Genomic DNA, 23,017 nt, shown 5'->3' with positions numbered 1-23,017 from the left:
CGATCTGGAATTGGCCGTTATTGCATTTGCGTTGAAAATATGGCGCCACTATCTGTTTGGTGAGAAATGTCATGTTTATTCCGATCACAAAAGCCTGAAGTATTTGATGACTCAGAAAGATCTGAATTTGGGACAGCGCCGATGGTTAGAATTTCTAAAAGATTACGAGCTTGTGATTGACTATCATCCGGGAAAGGCTAATGTTGTTGCTGATGCCCTAAGTCGAAAATCACTGTTTGCTTTGCGTGCAATGAACGCACATATGGCTATGTCTGATGATGGTGTGATAGTAGCTGAGTTGAAGCAAAATCGTTATTTGTTCGATAGATTTGTGAAGCTCAGAAAGTCGATGATGATTTAATTGTAAACGAACTCAGTGTGACTTAAATGTTGATTCAGAGTTTCTAGTTGATGCTGAGGATTGTTTGAGATTTAGAAACCGATTATGTGTTCCGAAAAAATTCAGAGTTAATTCAAATAATTTTGAATGAAGCTCATAATAGTCGATTTTCTGTTCATCCGGGTAGCACGAAAATGTATAACAATCTGAAACAGCACTATTGGTAGCATGGTATGAAACGAGACATTTCTAACTTTGTTTCGAAATGTTTAATATGTCAGCAAGTAAAAGCTGAGCATCAAGTACCATCTGGATTGCTTCAGCCGATCATGATACCTGAATGGAAATGGGATCGAGTTACGATGTATTTTGTATCCGGTTTACCGTTGACACCGAGTAAGAAAGATGCAATCTGGGTTATTGTTAATAAGTTGACAAAATCAGCACACTTTATACCGATTCGCACGGATTTCCCACTCGATAAACTTGTTGAATTGTATGTTTCTCAAGTTGTGAGATTGCATGGTGTGCCTATTTCTATTGTTTCAGACAGAGATCCGAGATTCACATTGCGATTTTGGAAGAAGCTACAAGATGCTTTAGGTACGAAACTACATTTTAGCACAGCATTCCATCCGCAGACAGATGGTCAATCTGAACGAATCATTCAAATACTTGAGGATATGTTGAGATGTTGCATTCTCGAGTTTGAAGGGACGTGGGAACGATACTTAACTTTGGTTGAATTGCTTATAATAATAGCTTTCAATCTAGTATCAAAATGGCACCTTACGAGGCTTTGTATGGTCGTAAATGTCGTACACCATTGTATTGGACCGAGCTCAGTGAAAATAAGATACACGGGGTTGATTTGATTAAAGAGACTGAACAGAAAGTGAAAGTGATTCGGGATAGTCTAAAATCAGCATCGGACCGTCAGAAATCTTATGCGGATTTGAAAAGAAAGGATATAGAATTTTAGATCGGTGATAAAGTGTTTTTGAAAGTCTCACCGTGGATGAAAATACTCAGATTCAGTCGTAAAGGCAAATTGAGTCCGAAATTCATTGGACCGTATGAGATTATAGAGCGTGTTGAACCAGTTGCTTATAGATTGATGTTACCGCCCGAGTTAGAAAAGATTCATAATGTATTTCATGTTTCGATGCTCCGTAGATACCGATCTGATCCTTCACATGTGATTAGTCCGACAGAGATTGCAATTAACTCTGATATGTCATATGAAGAAGAACCGATTGGCATTCTGGCTCGTGAGATCAAAGAATTACGAAATAAGAAAATTCCGTTAGTTAAAGTATTGTGGCATAAACACGGAGTTGAAGAAGCAACTTGGGAGTCAGAAGATACGATGAAAGAGCGTTATCCAAACCTATTCATCGGTAAGAATTTTCGGGGACGAAAATCCCTAAAGGGGGGAGAGTTGTAACAACCCAGTTTTGACCCTAATTGGAACAGTGGTTTCGGAACCACAAATTCGAATCAGAAAAATATTTTAATATTATTTTTTGAGTCTATTATATGTTAAGTTATAGGTGTGAAAAATTCGTTTGGAAATTTAATCGTTTGAATGTTCAATTTGATAAAAAGGGTTTAATTGTGTAAAATAAAAATTTAGGGGTTAAATCTAAAAATACCTAATTGTTGTTGTCTTTTCAAAAATGGGGTCTTAAATGTCAATTAGACCATTTGAAATGATAGTGGGTGGCTATGGACAATTATATCCTTATGTTATATGAAATATAAATTATTTATTAAAGGTTAATAAGGTAAATAAATAAAACAAACTAATATATGTTAATTAAAAACAAAGAAAAATTCAAGGTTATTGTCATCTTCCTTAGCCGAAAGTAAACAAAAGGAAAAGAAAGAAAGCCTAGCTATATTCGGTCATATAAAAGCTTGATTGAGGTTAGTTCTTTGTTTGGTTTTTAATAATTTTTACGTTTTTGAGATCATTGTTTTGTGTTCTTCAAAACCCATGTTTTAATTTTGTGAATTGTTGATGATTTTGAAATGTGCCATTGATGAATGCTTGGACTTTGTGATAGTTGATGATGAAAAATGAAAGATATGTGATAGATTAATATGTTTTGTATTGGAATTTTTAGTGAAATTGAGTAAATAGGGCTAAATTGTGAAATTAAATTTTTGGGGGACTAAAATGTGAAATAAATGCAATGTGTGGACTTGTATGAGAACCATGAATATTCGGCCCTTGTGTGTTATGGGAAAATTTTGTATAAATTGTGTTTTATGCAATAGGGAGTAAATTTCAAAAAGTGTAAATATTAGGGGCAAAATAGTTAATAAATAAATTATCTTATTTTGAATATATTTAGATCGAGAACCAAAGAAATCGGAGTTAGATCGGGGAAAAGCCAAATTAGTCGAATAATCGTCCGACTTCGATTTTCCATCGTACGAGGTAAGTCTAATAGAAAATATATGTCATTAAATTAGAATATATATATGTTCTATAAGCTGAATTTTATGTTCTATAAGCTGAATTTGATTTTATGAATTATATAAACATGTTAGCCGAATGTATGTTTTAAGTTTAATAAGTTGAGTTAGATTTGTTATTTTCTTATTGTTAGTCGGATATACAAGTTGAAATTGGTAGGTTGAAATTTTATTTTACAAATATTGTATATGTTATACTATGCATGCTTGAGTTTAATAAGATGAAGTTAATAGCATAAATTATATAAATATATGATATTGTTCGAATGTGTAATACAAATTCTTTGAGTTGAATTTAATGATATAAATTGTATGTATGTATGTGGTTCAAATAAATGATGCAATGTTTTGAATTGAATGAAATGATATGAAATATATATATAAGAGGTTAGAATGTAAGACACAAGTTTCTTTGAGTTGAATTTAATGTTAATAATTACATATAATTATACATGTGAATCGAAAATAGGATTTGAGTTTCTTGAGTTGAATTTAATGTTATGAAATATGTATATATGGTTCGAATGTGAGGTTGCTATGAAGAGTTGAATATAAAATAATTCTTATTGAGATATAGTTTTTGAGAAAGATCTATGTGTATTATGAAGATTTATATGAAAGATTAACTTTGCATCTTAGTTATTCAGGCTATGTGCCTAGCAGGCTTAATGCCGGTGAAATAATTCAGACCTTACGTCTAGCAGGCTTAATGCCGGTGATATATTTCGGACTATAAGTCTAGCAGGCTAAGAGCTGGTGTACTGAATCAGGTTTTAAAACCTAGCAGGCTAAGTGCCGTTGAATCTGTTCAAATTATGTGAGAATATTCAATTGATATATCTATGATTTTGATTATATGAAATTGATGAATACATAAACATTCAGTCTTTACATACTTGGTAAGTATACACCTACATTCGGGTTTTGCATTGGTTAAGTATAATTGTATGCTTTCGGTATATACAATTAATAAAACACTACACCAAAACAGGTTTTTAGCGGCACCTTTAGCGACGTTTGGATAAAAAACGCCACTATAGATATCACATTAGCGGCGCTTCTTTAAAAACGCCGCTATAGATCAAGCATTAGCGGCGCTTTTTAAAAAACGCCGCTATAGAACTAGCATTAGCGGCGTTTTTTGGAAAGCGCCACTATAGGTCGAGCATTAGCGACGCTTTTTGAAATATGCCGCAAAAGAACCGTCGAGCTTTGATGGCCTTAGCGGCACTTTTATAAAAACGCCATTATAGATGAGACATTAGCAGCGCTTTTTGGAAAACGCCGATATAGATCAAGCATTAGCGGCGCTTTTTAAAACACTACGCAAAAAAAATTAGCACAACGCCATTGAGCTTTGGTGGCATTAGCGGCGCTTTTTAAAAAGCGCCGCTATAGACAGAGGATTAGTGGCGCTTTTTTAAAAAACACGGCAAAAATTATTTCTTTAAAAAATATGGGGCGGTTTTATCCCCATCTTTCCCCCCTAAAACCCCTAATTTTTCCCCCTAAAATCGGGATGCTCAAAACACCCTTTAGGTTTTTGATTGAGCAAGCAGATTCCCAAAACAAATACTAGAAACCCTACTCCCAAATAGAAGTTTGATTGAGCTCTCTCATGGCGTTTTCTACCCGTCTCCTTTACAAATCTCGCCAGGTCTTTCGTCTTCACTCCCAAAGCTAAAGCCAACGGTTTTTTTTCAGTTCCACAAACAATTAGACAATCAACTTCTTTTCTCCTCTGTTTCAATTTTTTTTGGCGTTTTGGAGGTTGAGTTTTTTTTTTGAGTTGAAGTTCTTGGACTCGGTAACTCTACGAGTCCGAGTCATTGCGTACGAGTTTTGATTCTGGTGATGTTATTATCTCCACCGTCGATTACTCAGTGAGCTGTTGCAATTATCGAATAAGTTTGTTACTCGTATTCGGTTTTTTGTTTTTGTGCTTACTTGAAAACTTGTGATCTCGCCGTTGGTTTATTTGAAATCTCTCTCCAGATCTGAGTTTTCTCCGGTTTCAATCAACGGCATCGGTGATGTCGAGTTTTGTTCTTTCGAATCCCAGTGGTAATTTAATTACTTTTAGCTTTTCTGTTACAGTGTAGAAATTTGAGCTATTCTTGATTTCCAAATTTGATTTTTTGTTAAAAAAAATATTGAGGACTTAGTTTGCTAAAGATTTGTATGAAGCTTGGTTCATATATGAATTTCGTTTTTCTTTTACGTTTTATTGCACAATTTGGACCATAGATATAAAAGGAAAGGTTTCATTGACTCATATAAAGCACTTATTTAGGTTTAGCTTGAAATATAATTTTTTGTAAGTTCTTACTTTTTCTTTCCATCTTTTTTTATGAAATTTGAGTTTAATGGTTTGGTGGTCTCTTGTAAAAGTTCATGTTTGTTTAGTAAATTTTTATCCATTGAAAGTCTGCAAAGAAGTTCTTTTTCAGATATGGTTAGTAAGAATGGAAGAACCAGGACTGACCCCACCAGATGCTGCTCAACAGCTTTTGTTTTTAGTTATATCTATTCTATCTGCTTCTTCTTTAGCAAAACTAACTACAAAAGAACCATGCAGTGAATGCATTGCTGCTGTTAATAAGTTGATTAGTTTAAGATATTTTTGGAGAAACAATTGATACATTCATTTATTACAGGGAGATTTTTTTTTATTTAAAAAAAGCATATTCAATATAAGATCTTGGACTTTGAATGAGAGGAGGAAAACATGTATTCTTAAGTCTTCAATTTAATATAAGATATTTTTACAGGTACCCCAGGTGACTGGAGTCACATTATAAAGCAGATTGGAATGTCTACTTTCGCAGGATTAATCAGGACAAGAACAAATACAACACCCTAAAATACCGTTTATGTTTTTTATGGTGAATAATTTCTGTTTGGGTTGAGGTTATACTATTTAGACATATAGGTTGCTGAATGTGCTGAAATACCTAGGTTAATTCAAAATGTGATTATTTGTTCTTTAGCGGGTTGCTAGTTAATACTTTAACCTTAACATATTTATTAGACCAACAAGGATATAATTGCACAAATCATACATGCTAGTATTTCTGGTGATATAGTTCTTGCAGCAGCTTACAAACATGCTAGTAATTAAAACTGTTTCTTACTTGGTTGTAAGTTCTCCTCTTCGGAATACCATCTTCAAGCATTGTAACACAAATTTCTACCATAAAACCTTATGGATATCCTATGTTTTATGCTGGTTTAATAGCAAGAAAAACCCAAGATTCCTTTGTAGCTTTAGATCGTCTATGCATCTATCTGAAATTATGATTGTGGCTATGTTTAAATTTCAATGGTCCTTTATGTACTTGACGTATTATGATTGTAGCTGTAGTTCGTAACACTCCCTAATTATTCATCTCTTTTGCGTATAAGCTCATCATTCCATGCTTGTTTTCCATATAATGTTTTATGGTTTTATAGTCGAACCTCTGATTTTTCCCTTTTCGACAGGGGAAACTTTAGGTGCAGTATAAGTTCAATAGGAGTGCAATCCCAACTTGGTATACTTTCACAACTTGGTATCCATATATTCCACTTAGAATAGGTACTCATTATTTATCCATTTTTCCCTTTTTGATCAGATTTAAAGCTAATATTGAAAGGAATCATTTAATTTAATTCATCTATATTATTGCCCAAGTTGAAAAATGAAATATCATGTTTCCCTTCTAATTTAGATGCTAATCACAGACAACCTGCGAAAGTGAGTTTTTATTGCATAACCTTCATTTTTAATTTTTAAAATTTTTTTTATTGCATAAGCTCTCTCTCCCCCATTCTCAATTTCTATTAATCTTTTTAAATTTTTTTTCTATGAGTTCACTCAAGAAAGGTTAGTAAAATTTTGTTGAAAACGTGCAGAGAAGGTTCCAAACTTTTGAAAGTCGAAGTTACCGATTGCTCCCAAGAACTAACCAAGGTAACCTGGAATTTCTCTTTCATTTTGTAAAAGTAAAGTATTATTACTCTGAGTTTAGAAATGTTGATTTGTTAGAGCTGAAAATGATTTATATTTTTCAAAATTTTGCTAATTATAGTTGCTACGAAAATTAATTTGCCTTAAATTAAAAATACATATGATTTAATTTCGTCAATCATGCATCTCATGTTGATTACTGTTTATTGAATTCAAGTACGTGTTCATCTTTTCCCCCCAAATTCTTGAATGAAAATAAGTTAAAAAAGGTTGGATTTGGAATTTATATTTCAAAAGATGGATTTGGATTTTAATCACAGTAGTTATTAGGTAATTAAACACATTAGATGTAGTATTTATGATTATTTTTTAAATTCATTGATTTGTTTGATGCTTATATTTTGGTGAATTTGAAATTCATACCCATCTTTCAAATATATAATTACAATGAATATGAACTAATTTATGTATTTTCATTCTCAAAGTTAATATAACAAATGACATCTAAGTTCAAATTGTCAAGCTCATGTTTTCCAAACATACAATAAATTTTAACATTATTGATTTGAAAAAATATAGTTGAGGACTAGAAAATGCAGGAGAAAAAACAATTTTGTGATATTCCTTATTGCACGTTAAGCTTTTCGACTCTTTGTTTCTTTTTAGGGAGTTAATTATATTCGCAATATGATTCAATCAAGTTTGGATAAGCGGCTTGCTATGTGGGAGAAGTACTGTCTTAGCCATTGTTTTATGGTTCCTGAAGGTTTTTCTTTGCCCAAAAATGTATGTCTTTGCTATGATTATGAGGAATCATTAATTTCTTGGTGCGAATATCTGTTCAGTGTTACTTGTGTTGCAAATGCTTACATGTTGAGAAATGGATTTTGTTGTTGTATGTTGAGTTTATATGTAAAAGGTACTGAATGCTAAACAAAATTGGGACTAAACAATTGACAAAAGAGATGGACTGGAGCTGTCTGTCATGATATAACATACAAGGCATAAAATAATTGATAGCTGTGAAAAGTTCACTTAGGTTGTACTTAGGAATCTGAGTTTCAGAAAATGGATTTGAATTTCAATATGGTGTAAGTTGAATGATAAAGAAACTAGTAAGTTTAACATCCATGACTGTTTTTGAAATTTATGGATTGTGGGATGCCCGTATAAGTGATGAATTTGAAATTCCTATGGATCTTTCTTATTTTGATATTCATGTTTTTATATCTTTAAATACATAATCATAATTTTAATTATTTTATGCATAATGATCCATTTATTCTCACAATTAATGTAGGAAATGAAATCTAAATCCAAATTCTCAAATTCATATTTCCAAACATAGCATTTGGAAATTCATATTTCTGAGCCTGCTGTAGTAGCCTTCATCTATGCCCTTGAGGCCTTGACTGTACTTGGGTTCTGTGGTTGCAATAGCTTCCGGAATGGTACATAGCATGGGTATTACTGAAGATGGAGCATTATTTTATTGGGTTTCCTCAGATCCTCATCTTAGATGCCAACAGGTTCTATTCCATTGTCTTTGTTGATTTTAACTTCCCCTGGAGTGAAGCTTTTATTTACTTCATTTGGATGAATTTGTACAGCTATATTCCCTTTGTGAGAAAACAATCGTAAGCATTTCTGCTGGTAAGTACTGGGCTGCAACTGCTACTGCTATAGGTGATGTTTACATGTGGGATGGCAAGAAAAGTATGGATAAACCACCTGTTGTTGCAACTCGGTTACACCGAGTTAAGGGAAAAAAGATCCCTTAAAGAGTTGATGAGAGTTGGTCATGAGAGAATGTAACATGTAAACAATTTTCTAATATAGAATGTAACTTGTAAACAGAACTTATGTATTCTAATGTAATTCTAATATAGAATGTAAACAATTTTCTTATGTAATTCTAATATAGAATGTAACTTGTTTTATTTTTCTTAATTTAAATTCATTAATTTTATATATTTTAATAGAAATTTTAATTTAATATTTTTATCCTTAAAGTTTAAAGTTTAAATTTTAAAAATAAAACATAATATAATATTTATGATAGAAATAAATATTATTTAATTAAAATATTTTTTAAGTCATGTTTTTAGCGGTGTTTGCGAGAAAAGTGCCGCTAAAGGTCTCGGTATTTTGCGGCGTTTTTTGGAAAAGCGCTGCTAAAGGTCTTGGTCTTTAGCGGCGTTTTTTGGAAAAGCGATTGTTGAATTTATAATTACTTATGGTGATATGCGGTTGTTATATATATATACAAATGATTATATAATGTTATTGGTATATATGTGCATTTGGATGTATACAGGTAATAAAGATGTATACACATTCGGTTATAAAAATTATTAAACATATGATTATATATATATGCAACTGGATATTTACGTAAATGTGTATATACATTCGGTTTAAATTGTTGAATATACATGTATGAAATCGGCACATGTGGATTAGAAGTATAAATGTGCATTTGATTCATATAGTTGATAAGTAAAAATATAAGCTTTTGACATATGTATTTGAAAGATCATAGACATGCATTTAATGAAATGCAAATGATAAGTATATTTGGAAATTTCTTATGCAATTAGTGATTATGTATGTAACTTGATTTTAAGCATATAATGATTATACATATGTTTGTTTATATGTATTTTAGATATGTTATAAACTTACTAAGCTATAAAAGCTTACTTTGATTGTTTTTGTCCATTTGTTTTATAGATTTTGGCGACGCGTTATGAGCTCGGGGATCATCAGCATAGTCTATCACACTATTGACTTCTTTTGGTATTTTGTTAAAAATTTGAACTCGATCTTATGGCATGTATAGGTTTGAGTATGATTTTAGTTAGATTCGTTTGTAAATTATAAATAGCTATGCGAAAATGATTTAATTTCCATGTTTGTGATCAGTTTGGTTTTTAAGAAAAAAATGGTTGTGTTTGTTTGAAAATACCTCGTAACCCTAATTCGACGACGGATACGGGTTAGGGGTGTTACAATTTAAACCACAAATCATTAAAACACATGCATGCTATTCAACCAATAGTTCAAGCATTCATCTAGCATACCTCATGCAATCATCCAAACAATATAAACATCCACAAAACAACTATAAAAGTCCTTCAACAGTTCGTGGAAAGTCCATTTACAAATACAAAACAAAAGTAAAGTCTAGTCCCTCAAAAACAACCCAAATATAAAGCCTTCACCTTTGGATCACTAGCTTGCCCATATCACCACTCCATACAAGCTATTTATCTACAAAAATAGACACAAAGAAGTGTGAGCTTAACCAATCTTAGTGAGTAATCAAGATGCTACAATAAATCACAAACACAAGAGTTAAAAACAAGCATGCTAGATACATTTATCACATAGAATCATCAAATATCATTTCACATTGATACATTGACAACTTGTGAAGATGAAAAATCATATTAAATTGTTTCATTGGATACTCAAATCTCCATCGCACCAGGACTCAAAAGAGTGTACATGTCCCAAGTTAGTGTAGCATAAAGCTAACACTCTTCAACAAACCAACATATCCCATTGAATGGAGCAATGCTCTACATTCCTTTATCCATCCAAACATGTCTCAATATCAAAGCATATAAATGAGTACTCAAATCCTATGGTATGCCAACTATATCTAATGTTTCCAAAGGTTCACAAGGCCAAAATAACCATGTCACACACACACACACACACACATTTTCTAGTTTATGCACACTCACACTTATCATGTTTATCATAATCAAACTCTTATTTCATGTTCACATAATGCATTAGAAGTGCTAACACTTTTCTCATTGAGCCAAATATACTTTCATAGAAGAGGTGTGTGCATAAAACCAATTGTCCACAAATCATATTCAGGCATATATTCATCACATATAACCACATCACACACTTAAGCATAATCTTGTTTATGAAATAATCAAAGCTCAAGTAAGTATCTTACTTCCAGGACTTAGATTAGATGATTTGATCACCTAAGGCCCCTTTAACTCACTATTTTGTGCGTTAATTTTAACACACAAGACCACTCACCTTAGTAACTTGCTTCGACAACAAAGCTCAAGTAAGCTTTTGTTTGCCTTTGTCCTTGCTTGATGAGGCTCCCAAATGAGTTGGCACTTCACATACACATTAAACACAATACAAAGGCATTAAAAATAGCAGCAAACACAATTAAGTCAATCAAAAATCACAGATCAAAGTCTCTCAACCTCAATACCGAAAACTTAGCTAGTTTTGTTGAAATAGCGATCTCACCACTCAGATCTCGTTTCTAAGCCTTAATTTCAATCTTAATAATCCTAAATATTATCTAATCACATATTTAAACCTTTAATTTTTTCCAATTACATGGATCTAATTTTTCCAAAAAAGATTAAGCTTCTGTAATCTTTTAAAAGGGGAAAACATTTAATTTGTTAAAATTACTAGAAGATTTGTTAAATTAGGTTTAAAAAAAATTTAATAGGATCAAAATAAGTTGGAAATAGCTTTGAAACATCAGTTTAACTTAGTAAAACAAGATCCGCCATTTTCAAGCTTAAAATCAACTTAAAATCAAATGATCTATTGAAATATTGATTTAATTGGTTAAAACTCGAATTGAAATGATAACACACTTAGTGTAATCATGAAAAGCTAGCATGCTACCTAAATTTTGCAAAATCGATGAGCTATGGAGCTGATTCGAGCTAAAACATGTGAAAATCTTTTAAGGATAAAAATGTAATTAACGTTTAAAATTGAATGAGGATTTTGTGTTTGGAATGCTTGAAAATCAAAGGGGATGAACTAATTTCGAGAGGAAAACATTAATTTGGTTTTTGGCTAAATTTTTGAAAGATGATTTGAATGTGGAGAAGGAGATGTGGGTGGTTTAAATAACCAACAAAATTTTAGAAATTGGGCATTTGCCTCTTTGACCACCTACAGTTTCCTCCCTTTTCCAATTTGGTCCTTGTTTTCAATGAAAGCTAATTTCAAAAATGTTTTCAAATCCGATCTCGTTTAAACTCCCTTTTAATGAAATTAATTACCAAACACCTAATTTTAATTCCTTAACCTAAAATTTTTAATTCTAATTATTTTAATATTTTATTTAATTATTTAATTATCTAACCTAATTACAGTTTTCGATTCACTAACCCCCAATTACTAACTTGATTTTACTAACTCGATTTCTGGGATGTGACATATTTAGTCCATCTTCAAATCGAACATACATCTGTTCTTCAGTTGGCACTATCTTGCGTGCATATTTACTCAACTGAACAAATTCTTATTCATATTCAGCCACAGATCTATTTCCTTGCTTTAACTCCATGAATTCTTTTTTCTTCTTATCTAGTTACCTTTTAGTCACATATTTCTTTTGAAACTTTGCTTGAAAATATTCCCAACTAATTTTATCTTTTGGTACCATAGCCACTACCGTCGACGACCAATAATACGCTTCATATTTTAACGACACTACACATTTAACATAATCATTGAGCGAATACACCATCTCATCAAAGATTCTCTATGTATTCTTTAACTAGTATTCTGCCTTGGCGAGATCATCATCAGACTTACCTCTGAATTCTTCATCCCCATATTTTCAAATTTTGTCTAATGAAGGCCTAATCACAAGTACAAGTGTTAAACTTTAAGGACCAATGCGTACAAGAGAAGACACATTAAGAGGCATAGGTTGTGGAGCCGTAGGATTGACTCTCATGAACTCACTAAACCATTAACCTATAACATCAGAAAAGGCATTATTCGCCTTATTTTCGGTCATATACGGAACTAACATACTAAGACTCACTCTTTTCTCAGAAGTCGGTACATTACTATCTACTTCATCATTGGCAGAGTGAGTAGATTCTACCGACATCTTCTAATCTATAAGAAAACATGATCAGATCGGATCGTCCAACATCACACTATCACAGGTTAAAGTGGCATGTATTTTCCAATCTCAATACACACTATGTTTCGTCCTATAATCGACTAAATTGTAGCTTTGATACCAACCAAATGGAATACCCCTCACTCGGCCTAATTGTCGGACCTAAGTTATAAAGTGCTACAGAAAAATAGAGACAATCACATGCAAAACCATCAAAGAAATCTATTTTAAAGTCATTAGAATTCTTATCCTAATCATACATATATATTAGAGGTATAAACATTTATGAGAATAATCAAGGTTTAAACAACATTATTAGTTTTAGTATTTTATAATTCTATACGAATACTTTTAAACAAAATACGCAAAGGTGATTTTTTAGAAAAATGACCACCTGAGCCTATCAGCCAAATGACTATGTAACAACCTGTTTTCATTGAAATTGAAATAGTAGTTTTTAGACCACAAATTTGATGAGTAAATTATTATTTTATTATTATTTTAATGTCCATGGGATGTTAGTATAGGCATATTAAAATTTTGTTAAGAAATTTTAACATTTTCATGATTAATTAAGTAAAAGGGACTAAATCGTAAAAGGTGTAAAAGTGGAGTTCTATTAGTAAAAAGGTTCAAATGGCTATGAAACTTTAAATTGAGAGTAATTAGATGGTAATTAGGCCATTCAAATAGTTAGTGGACTTTTGTGGACTTAAAATTAAGTGATTTTAATTTTAATAGACAAGGTTAATACAATAATTTAATTATTAAGTTAAAGTAAAATTAGTAAAAAAAAATTGTATCATCTTCCTTAGTACATTTATTCATTGAAATTTGAAAGAATAAAAACCATATATGGGGTTCATCTATTCGGCCAAGCTCTCTCATCGCATTTAAGTGATTTTTGAGCCCATTTTTAATGATTTTTTTTATGTTTTCGGGATCGTTGTAGCTTAACCTAGCTAGCTTAGAGATCAATTTGTAAAAATGTCAAAGAATTAAGATTATTACATGCATGATATTGCTTGATTATTGATGTTTAATGAAATATTATGAGTCCTTATTGATAAATAAACAAGTTTTGTAAAGTGATTTTTTGATGAAAAAGACATTGAGGGACTTATTTGTAAAAGTAGTAAAATTTCATGTTAAATTTATGAAATGATGGTTTGTATGGATTAAATTGGGTCCCTAGAGAATTCAGCTAGCATGAGAAGAGGATTAAAATGTTTAAATTTCAATTTATGAACTTAAAGACTAAATTGTAAAAAGTTAAAATCTTAGGGGAAAAATAGTAATTTTACAAAAATTAAATGTGGACTAAATTGAATGATAAAGATGTTAAATGAATTATTTTCTCTATTTAGATCAAAATAGACCGCATACAGATCTAGATCGAGGAAAAGCTAAAGTCTCGGATTAGTCGATCTCGTTTTGACGCCCTTATCATCGAGGTAAGTTCGTATGTACAAATTATTATGTTTAAGTTATTTAATTATATGTTAATATGTATTTAAAATGCTATTGAACAATGTATATCCAAAATCATGCTATGACAGTTAATGAGTCCCGGTTGAACCTTAGGAATTCGTAGGATACAAATGACATGTCATTAGGGATTTCATGTTTCGGGTGCTGGTTTTGAATGTTCTACCGATGACTGAGGTCCTGCATTTGTTGCAACTACTTCAAAACTTGGGTGAGCAGCATCCTGTAGCTTACATTCTAACCCACAACTCGTGTGAGTAGGCCCATTTCACAGCTTGTGTGAGCAATGGTGTAAAGGAAATGTTACGATTTTTTGTTTAAGCACACTTCGTGTGAGCTTTCCCAAGTATCCAATGATATTATAAATGGTTCAACGGGCAATGAAAAGAATTGAAAAGGTAAGTTTTCATATGGTAATCTGCTTATGTTCATCGAAAGGTTGAATGATACAAATGATATATGTTCACATGGAAATGAATCATTATATGTTTAATTCAAGTGAATTATGTATGAATGCACTAACATGTGTTGATGATGGTGCTTTGGCTTGTGCTAAGCTTGTGGTTGGATTACATTATGCCTATACTTAATGTTATTTAGATGAGATGGTAAGTTATGTTTCATGTTTTACGAACTTACTAAGCATTATGTGGTTACGTAGTTTCTTTCCTATATTTTATAGATAATCGGAAGCTCGGTCGGTTTGGAAGCTCTTTAGAGATCACACTACCCAACATAATTATAGGTAGTTTTAATGTTTTGGCCAAGGTTATAATGGCATGTATAGGGGGCCTTATGTTGGTATTTGGTTGAATGTTAGTTGATGATTTTGGCATGTATAAGTTGTTTGGATTTGATACCCTTTTGATGCTTGCCAAATTATGTCATTTTTTGGTATTTGTGATACATGAATGGTATGGCTCAAATTGTATGTTTGTGATGAAGTGTTAATGGTCATATTTGTGGCATGATTAGTTAGAAGTTGAATTATGTTTGATGATGGAAATCTGATCAAATAAAGGCATGTTTAGGTAAGTTTAAATGTTTGCATTTGAGATGCCTTGATTGGCATATTGGTTAGTTGATTTTAGGATTCTTGAATTGGTCATTATATGCATATTTTGGTAAAGTTTGAAGTATTGTCTACGTGCACGAAAAGACCTATAAATATATGCATAAGTTGGTGTAGGAAATGGCTTATTTTTGGGCAAATTCATGTCCACATGACTTGAGACACAGGCGTGTAACTCCGTCGTGTGTGACACATGACCTGGCGACACGGTCATGTGTCCCTTGTAGGCTTTATTGTATACAAGTTAGGCTGTTACATGGCCTGTCACACGGGTGTGTGACATGGTCGTATGACCTTACTTAGAGAGTTAGAATGGTAGGCACACGGGCTGGGACACGACCGTGTGTCCCTAATTCGATTGTTACACAGCCTAAGACATAGGTGCGGGTCTCATTCGTGTAAGGCACACAGCTTGGCTAGATGATTGAGTGACCCCTACAGTCAAATTTTTCTAACTTTTTCTTAAACTTTCCAGATGTTTCCAATTTAGTCACGAATTGTTTCTAATATATTTCTAAGGCCTCAAGGGCTAGATTTAGGGAAAATATGTATCTGAATGAATGATTTATGTTATGTTTGTATTAATACATAAAATGTATGTTTTAATGTTCTGTTTGTACGGTAATGCTCTGTAATCCTATTTCGGCTACGGATACGGTTAGGGGTGTTACAGGCTATATGACGTGCGTTTTTATTATTTTACTATTATCTGCCCAAATAGTCCACTTTTATAAGTCCACCAATTATCCAAAATGAGTTAACATATTTAACACACAATTATTTTCATTTTAAGTGTTCTAATTGTCTACGCCAACATTGGACAAGCATCACGAAAGAGTAAATACATATTTATATAGCGTTCAATACATTAACCTTTGTTTCACAATAAATTTCAAAAACTAGACCATACATACATGCCACATGACTCGATGTAGAGTTAAAATAATTCTACCGAAATAGAATCTGGATAATGTGAGTTTTGGAAAAATCTGCCTACCGAGTTCCACCAAATTATCCATAGGGGAGGGGGAAAATTAAACGGAGTAAACATTAAATATGCTTAGTAAGTTCATAGGTTTAAAACATTAAACTCACTTCACAAAGAGTTCATATATTTTTATATAGCTTAACTAAATTCATTATCTTACCAACACATTTCACATGTACAAGGTGAGTACATCGCTTTTAAACATGTAATGCATCTTAAACACTTGATCATCAATTATACCTTATTTCAGTTCACATAAATAATTCAGGCAACACTTCTATTTCAGAAACATTCAGTCCGTTGACTCAGCATGAACAAAAAGGAATACGTAGGTAACCATTTGATAACATGCCAAATTGCTCATAAGAGCTATACCAACCAACAACACGCTAGATGCACATAGTGCAAAGCTGTAATACCCCTAACCCGTTTTCGTCGCCGGATTGAGGTTATTGAGTACTACAGTACAATTTATAATATTTAAATTCAAATAGATTCAATTATACAAATTATCTAATATCAGTCAATAACTCATTTAAATAAAGTAGGAAATACATTGGACCCTATATCCAGCCTCCGAGACCCTAAAAATAATTTGAAAATAATCAAGGATCATTTTGAAACAAAAAGAAAAGTTTGAAAAAAATTGGAAAGCAAAGTTCATATGGCCGTGTGACAGAGCCTAGACCGTGTGGCTCAGAAACATGGCTGTGTGGCTACTCCACATGCTCATGTTCGCAGATTGTGTAACTATCTGTGCCCGTGTAGTAAATGGTCACACGGTCGTGTCGCCAGCCCGTGGAACTCACTATGACCGTGTAGCTCAAGGTCACACGGTCGTGTCGCAAGGTCGTGTAACTCTCTGTGCTCATGTGGACCAAGCTGTATTGAAAAAATAAGGCACATGACCGTGTGAGCAGGTTGTGTGTGACACATGGTCGTGTGATAGCCCGTGTCCTAGGCCATGTGTACCTTAAAAAGTTTTCAAAACAAGGCATAGTTTCATCCAATACTTACGTACCAAACCAAATCAAAACCAACCAACTTCATATCTTAAAAACACATTTAACAAGCCTAAAGCATGCCAAAACATTCATCTTAAGTGCCTAACCAATGCGTCCTCATTGACACCACAATTCAAACACCTAAACAAAATCACATTCCTCTATCACAATTTCACTAATCAATTCATCCATTTAACCATTAAATACCAAAAAAATATGAGCTATACTATATATGACCAAAAGATCAAACTTGCAATATAGTTGTTAGCACTAAACTTGTATAAGGATCTATTACAACACATGGTACTAAAACATGTTCATATTCTTACAAAACAAACACCCTATTTACATGCCATGTTTAACCATAGATCGAGACTTCAAAAACTACCGAAAAGAGATGAAGGTAGGAGTAAGCTCCGGTAATCCGACCAACACGATCCAATAGTTTAAGATCTACAGAGAAATAATAACCAAAGTAAGTATACGTAATACTTAGTAAGCTACCACAAATCAATTCATTATTTACTAAATTCATTAAATAGCTAAAAGTAAATAATCCATTGAACTTTAACTTTGTTACAAGTCAATTCAGAAATTCAAGGTTTGTAACATATAAACCTACAGATTACTAAGAAATCCTAACTTGTTATAATTTATTGAGACAATTTCCACGTCAATCAAATTGTATTATTCCGAGGATCTTTGTAAAAGCACACATTACATGAGTCCAAAACAAATAATGATCATAAGAGCTAATTAGATACAAAAAATAATTGTGTCAGGTTACCCGTTTGGGATAAACAAATGACAACACAGATAAACTAGCTTGGCCAGAGCCAGGTATACATGTAAAACTACAACGGATTACCAGTCCAGGTTCAATCCGAGTCACAAGTAAATCCAAGTCCGCAACACATGTATGAGCTCGGTCCAGAACATATATTCAGACAAAAATCTAATGTATGAAACTTTTACTCGATCCATCGAAATCATTCAAAAAAATTTCATTTCTATTTCTTATAAATAAAATTCTTTACTACATTATCAACCAAATATAAATAGATATAATTAACAACATTTATATCAAATTATAACCAAAGACATTAGTAGAAACTTACCTGTTGAGTGATTCAACTAATAGGGACTAATCAATGATTTTTCCTTTTCCTCGTATTCCTCCACACGTTGAGATTCTTGATCTAGAATATAATTTAATTTAATTTAATCCATTTAAACCTCATAAATACTCAATTTATACAATTAAGTTCTTTTAATCACATTTACAATTTTACCCCTAAACTTTCCTTTTATATACTTTAGTCCTTAAACCTTAAACTATCAAATTGCACACAAATAAACTTAATTCATGCTAACCGAATTTCCTATCTTCCATGAACAACCCATACACATATCTAATTCAAAATAATTTCATGAGACTTTACAATTATAACAAATAAATCCTTAAACATCAAAATCATTAAAAATCACTTTACAAAATAATCCTATTTAGCTATCAAACTTATAAATCTATCATGAAAATTCAAAAATCTCACAATTTCAACAATGGTAGAAGTCTAAACATTTAACAATAATTTGACACCTGGGTTAGTAGGACCTAGTTGCAACCATCTCAAAAACATAAAAATTACTAAAAATGGACGAAAATTACCTATCATGCAAAGGAGAAACCAAACCAAAAGTAAGCTCCTTCAATGGCTTCTCTTCTCTTTAAAATTCGACAAGTGCAAGAGGTAGATGACAACCTCTCACTTTTGTTTAATTTGTTTTTTTCTTTAATTTCCTATTTTACCCTTAAAATTACTTAAATTTATTAATTTAATACCCTTAAACCATCCACTGCAATTGTAATGGTCTAATTACCATATAAGGCCATCAATTCAAATATTTAAATTCATTTAATACATTTAACTACTAACCACAAACTTTTACAAATTTTATTATTTAGTCCATTCTACTTAATACCTAACTAAGCGCTAAAAGTTTTTAATCAAACTCGAATACGAAATTATAGAATTCCTATAAATATTAAATAATCAATAAAACTTTGAATTATAAATTGGAATTTTGGTCCCAAAACCACTATTACCACTAAAAAATGGGATGTTACAAAAGCCCGTAGGCTAATTATTCTCCCCCGATAACATGTCAGTTTCCTCATAAGAGCTATCCAATTGATAACATGTCAGGTACACATAGTGCAAAGCTTGTAGGCTAATTATTCTCCCCGATAACATGTCAGCTTACTTATAAGAGGTTTTGAACCAATAACACGTCAGATCTCTTAAGTGATTAAATTGGAAATCCTCAACAAATGCAGGATTCTAGAAAAATTTAGTAAACTTCCCCATCTTCCCATCACATTTCGTCCTGTACAGTGCATAAATACCCCTATTTGCAAACCAATGTATCCTTTGTTCATTTGGGCTCCATATACATAACATAACTTTCTTTTTTACTGATTAATTCCTTTCTCACCTTATCAAAACAAGTTTACCAACATTTTACCATATACATTCACATACACACATTTTATAAATAAACATAACAACACCATATGAACTTACCTGGTACAGTAGTAGAATTTAAATGTCAATGATTAATCTGTGATATTTCTTTTTGCCTTGTTATCTACTGGTTGATTTGGTTCTTGATCTATACGTTAATACATTCAATTTATCAATGACAACACTTTAGACTTTATTAGTTTTAAGACTAGACAAGCAGGTTAGTTAAATCAAGACACAAGGATCTTAAAAATACAAAACTCATGAAGAATAAGCTTTGGAAACACTTACATGCAAAACCGATTAATCAAGAGAGCCTAGATCTTTTCTTTCTTCTACAAAGAATAATGTTTTCGAGGAAGGGAGATGAGAATGGGACTTTTTTTCCATCCACTTCAGCCTATAACACTTAACCTTTTAATTTCATTATTAAATGGAAATTAACAGGTGTTTCAACTAAACGTTGACACAATCGTACTACCATGCAAGAGTGGTTATTTACTACTTTGAAACTTGGAGAATTTTATTAAACTCATTTGACTAGATATTCACTAATTCTTACGATTTAGTCCGTACACTTTCATTCCTAACCTGTTTACTGAATTCACCAATTCAAACATCCAAGACACTATAACAGGTTGGTAAGTATAAATAAGTAATATTTACTGACTTTGCCGTCGAAATTGTGGTCCCTAAACCATTATTTTTAACATCGTTGTAAACCTATCAGCTCAATTAGTGTTCCGAGGATGCTCTCTTTGTCTTGTTTCTATCAATGTCCATTCAACATCCATCATGCCATTTCACCTTGTTGCGTTGGTCCCGCTCTTTGCATTTACTTTTTTGGCCTACATTAATCATGGAAAATACTTTCCCTAGCTCAGGGTTGTTAGGGATTTTTACAGATGTTCTGTAGCATTGTCTCCCTAATGTTTTTCTTTCTAGCTCATCTTGTTGGTGACTACATTTAAAATTTTCAGCTTCACCATTGATCTTCATGGTTAATTCATTTTTTTTCCAAATCAATGGTAGATTTTGACGTTGCTAAGAATGGTCTACCTAATAAGATAGGTATCTCACTGTCTTCCTCGAAACCTAGTATCACAAAATCTGTTAGGATGATCAAGCTGTGCACTTTAACTAATAGGTCCTCAAGCACTCCCTTAGGCTGTACTGAGGACCTATCGACTAATTGTTGTGTGATTTGGGTATTTTAAGGTCCTTAAGCCAAGTTTTTCATAATAGATAGGGCATTAAATTAATGATAGCTCTTAAATCACATAGAGCCTTACTAAAATGGATGTCCCCTATTTCTATAGGTATCATAAAACTCCTCGGTTTTTTAGCTTTGGGGGAGATGTTTTGAAATATCATACTAAATGAGACGCTTATGTTAACTTGCTCTCCTATTTTTACTTTCCAACGCCTAGACATAATTTCTTTTAATATTGGCATACTTAGGAACTTGTTCAATCAGAAAAACTAAAAGCAAGTTAAAATTAAAGGATTTAAATAAGTTGAGAAAACTTACAAGTTAATCCTCATCCCTCCTTTGCATTTCTTCCAATCGTGAAGGGAATGGTATCCTTTTCATTGTAGTCCTTTCATGGAATTATCTTTTAGCTCTGCTGCCGTTTTGGCTACCTTTTTGGGTTCTGGTTTAACATCAGCCCCTTGAGACTTTTCTTGAAGATCTTCAGAATCCTCCTCATTTTCCTCTTGAGAAAGTTTTTTGGGCTACTTAATACTTTACCTGAACAGAGCACTATGCCTTCACGGCTCCTTCCCTCTATCTGAGATTATTTCATATTACTCGAGATCCGTGCCAATTTGCTTTTTGATACCTCCCATCATGCTCATTAATTGGCTTATCTGATCTTCAAGTTAGTGAATGTTTTGTTACTGGTCATTTAGACTGTACTGTTTCACTTTATTTATGACTATTCACCCTCAATTCGATCCAAGCATTGACCACATACAATATGTCATTAGGTTGACCCTTTCTTGAGGCTTCTGTGAATAAGGAGGTGATAATTAGCATTTGTAACTTGGTTTAATTTACTCCTCCTGGTTTTCGCCAATTTAGCTTGACTGATCTCTCATCCAGAATATAAGTATCTGAATAAGGGTTTCACCATTTCCCAATATAGTTTAGACATTCGGTAGATTATTGATGTAATGGAAAAAGGTTTATCTCCTCCATATATAGATGACACACTGGATAGGTTCTATACGGTTTACCTATCCACTATCTGTTGCATTATATCCTCTTGAACGCTTTGACTGGGATGGCTTTGACCATATGTGCAACGTTCGGTTGGCCATTGGTAGGAATTCATCCCCATTTTCTATATTCTATGCATCATCATATTCATGTTCATTAAGGCTCCTAATACGGCTCCATCAAGTCTTGATCGTGTATGTGCATCCAACCCATTATAGACATTGCAGTTTTAACCACTTGGGTAACCCATGGTGTGGGCATATCTGGATTAGTGTTTTGAAAAGCTCCCAAGCTTTGTGAAACCTTCTCCTTCCATTGTTTAAACGTTGTAGTCTCTCTCCTTAGTTGGACCATTTTGTTGATAAGGAATAACTTTTGTAAGAATTTCTGCGAGTTTCTCCCATGTTGTAATAGATATTGGTGACTGCGAATTAACCAAGAGAAAGTGTTATATATTAAGGAGTAAGGGAACAGTTGGAGACGAATAACTTCATCGGTGACCCCGTTGTAGTTAAAAGTATCACAACGTTGAATGCACTTTTTGAATGCTGGTTTAGGTCCTCCATCATTGTGCTTCTAAACTGCAAATTGTTCTGGATCATTTGGATCATGCTAGTTTGATCTCAAATTATTAGCCGTGATGGTTGGCCCTGTTATACTTCATTAAACCATCTCCAACTTGTAGCGCAGTCCTGGGTCTTTTTCATGCCATAGTATATTACGGTAGCTTCGGGTAGATTTTTGAGTTTTGTTACTTGTTAAGATGTCTAGGCAGAATGCCTCATAGGTTTGTTTGCATCTCTGTTGTGTGTGTGTCGATTCTAGATATTCTTCTGACTTCTCTTAGTTTTTATAACTCCGGTCAGCAATAAGTAGGACCTATTATTTGCTAAATCTCTATAATTCAACAAGGGACACTAGTCTATGTCAAGTCATTTTAAAATGTATAGTTTTTATTAGGTTACTATTTACACGAGTAGGTGGTACTTCGAAAAGTCGTACCCAAGGGAGGCG

General features: G+C 32.7%; 1 protein-coding gene across 1 annotated transcript in view; it reads left to right on the top strand.

Annotated features, from left to right (window-relative positions):
• The first annotated feature begins 21,988 nt into the window (after window positions 1–21,988).
• The window catches only part of LOC107910691 (O-fucosyltransferase 16), a 6,520-nt gene continuing 5,491 nt past the window's right edge, over window positions 21,989–23,017 (top strand). The window contains exon 1 of the mRNA XM_041088300.1: window positions 21,989–22,197. Within this exon, the coding sequence (XP_040944234.1) occupies window positions 21,989–22,197 (209 nt within the window). The remainder of the gene's footprint in view (window positions 22,198–23,017) is intronic.

Source organism: Gossypium hirsutum, chromosome D02 (assembly GCF_007990345.1).
Source record: "Gossypium hirsutum isolate 1008001.06 chromosome D02, Gossypium_hirsutum_v2.1, whole genome shotgun sequence".
Classification (NCBI taxonomy): domain Eukaryota; kingdom Viridiplantae; phylum Streptophyta; class Magnoliopsida; order Malvales; family Malvaceae; genus Gossypium; species Gossypium hirsutum.
Note: the sequence above shows the minus strand (reverse complement) of the source record. Positions and strands in the feature narration are given on the sequence as shown.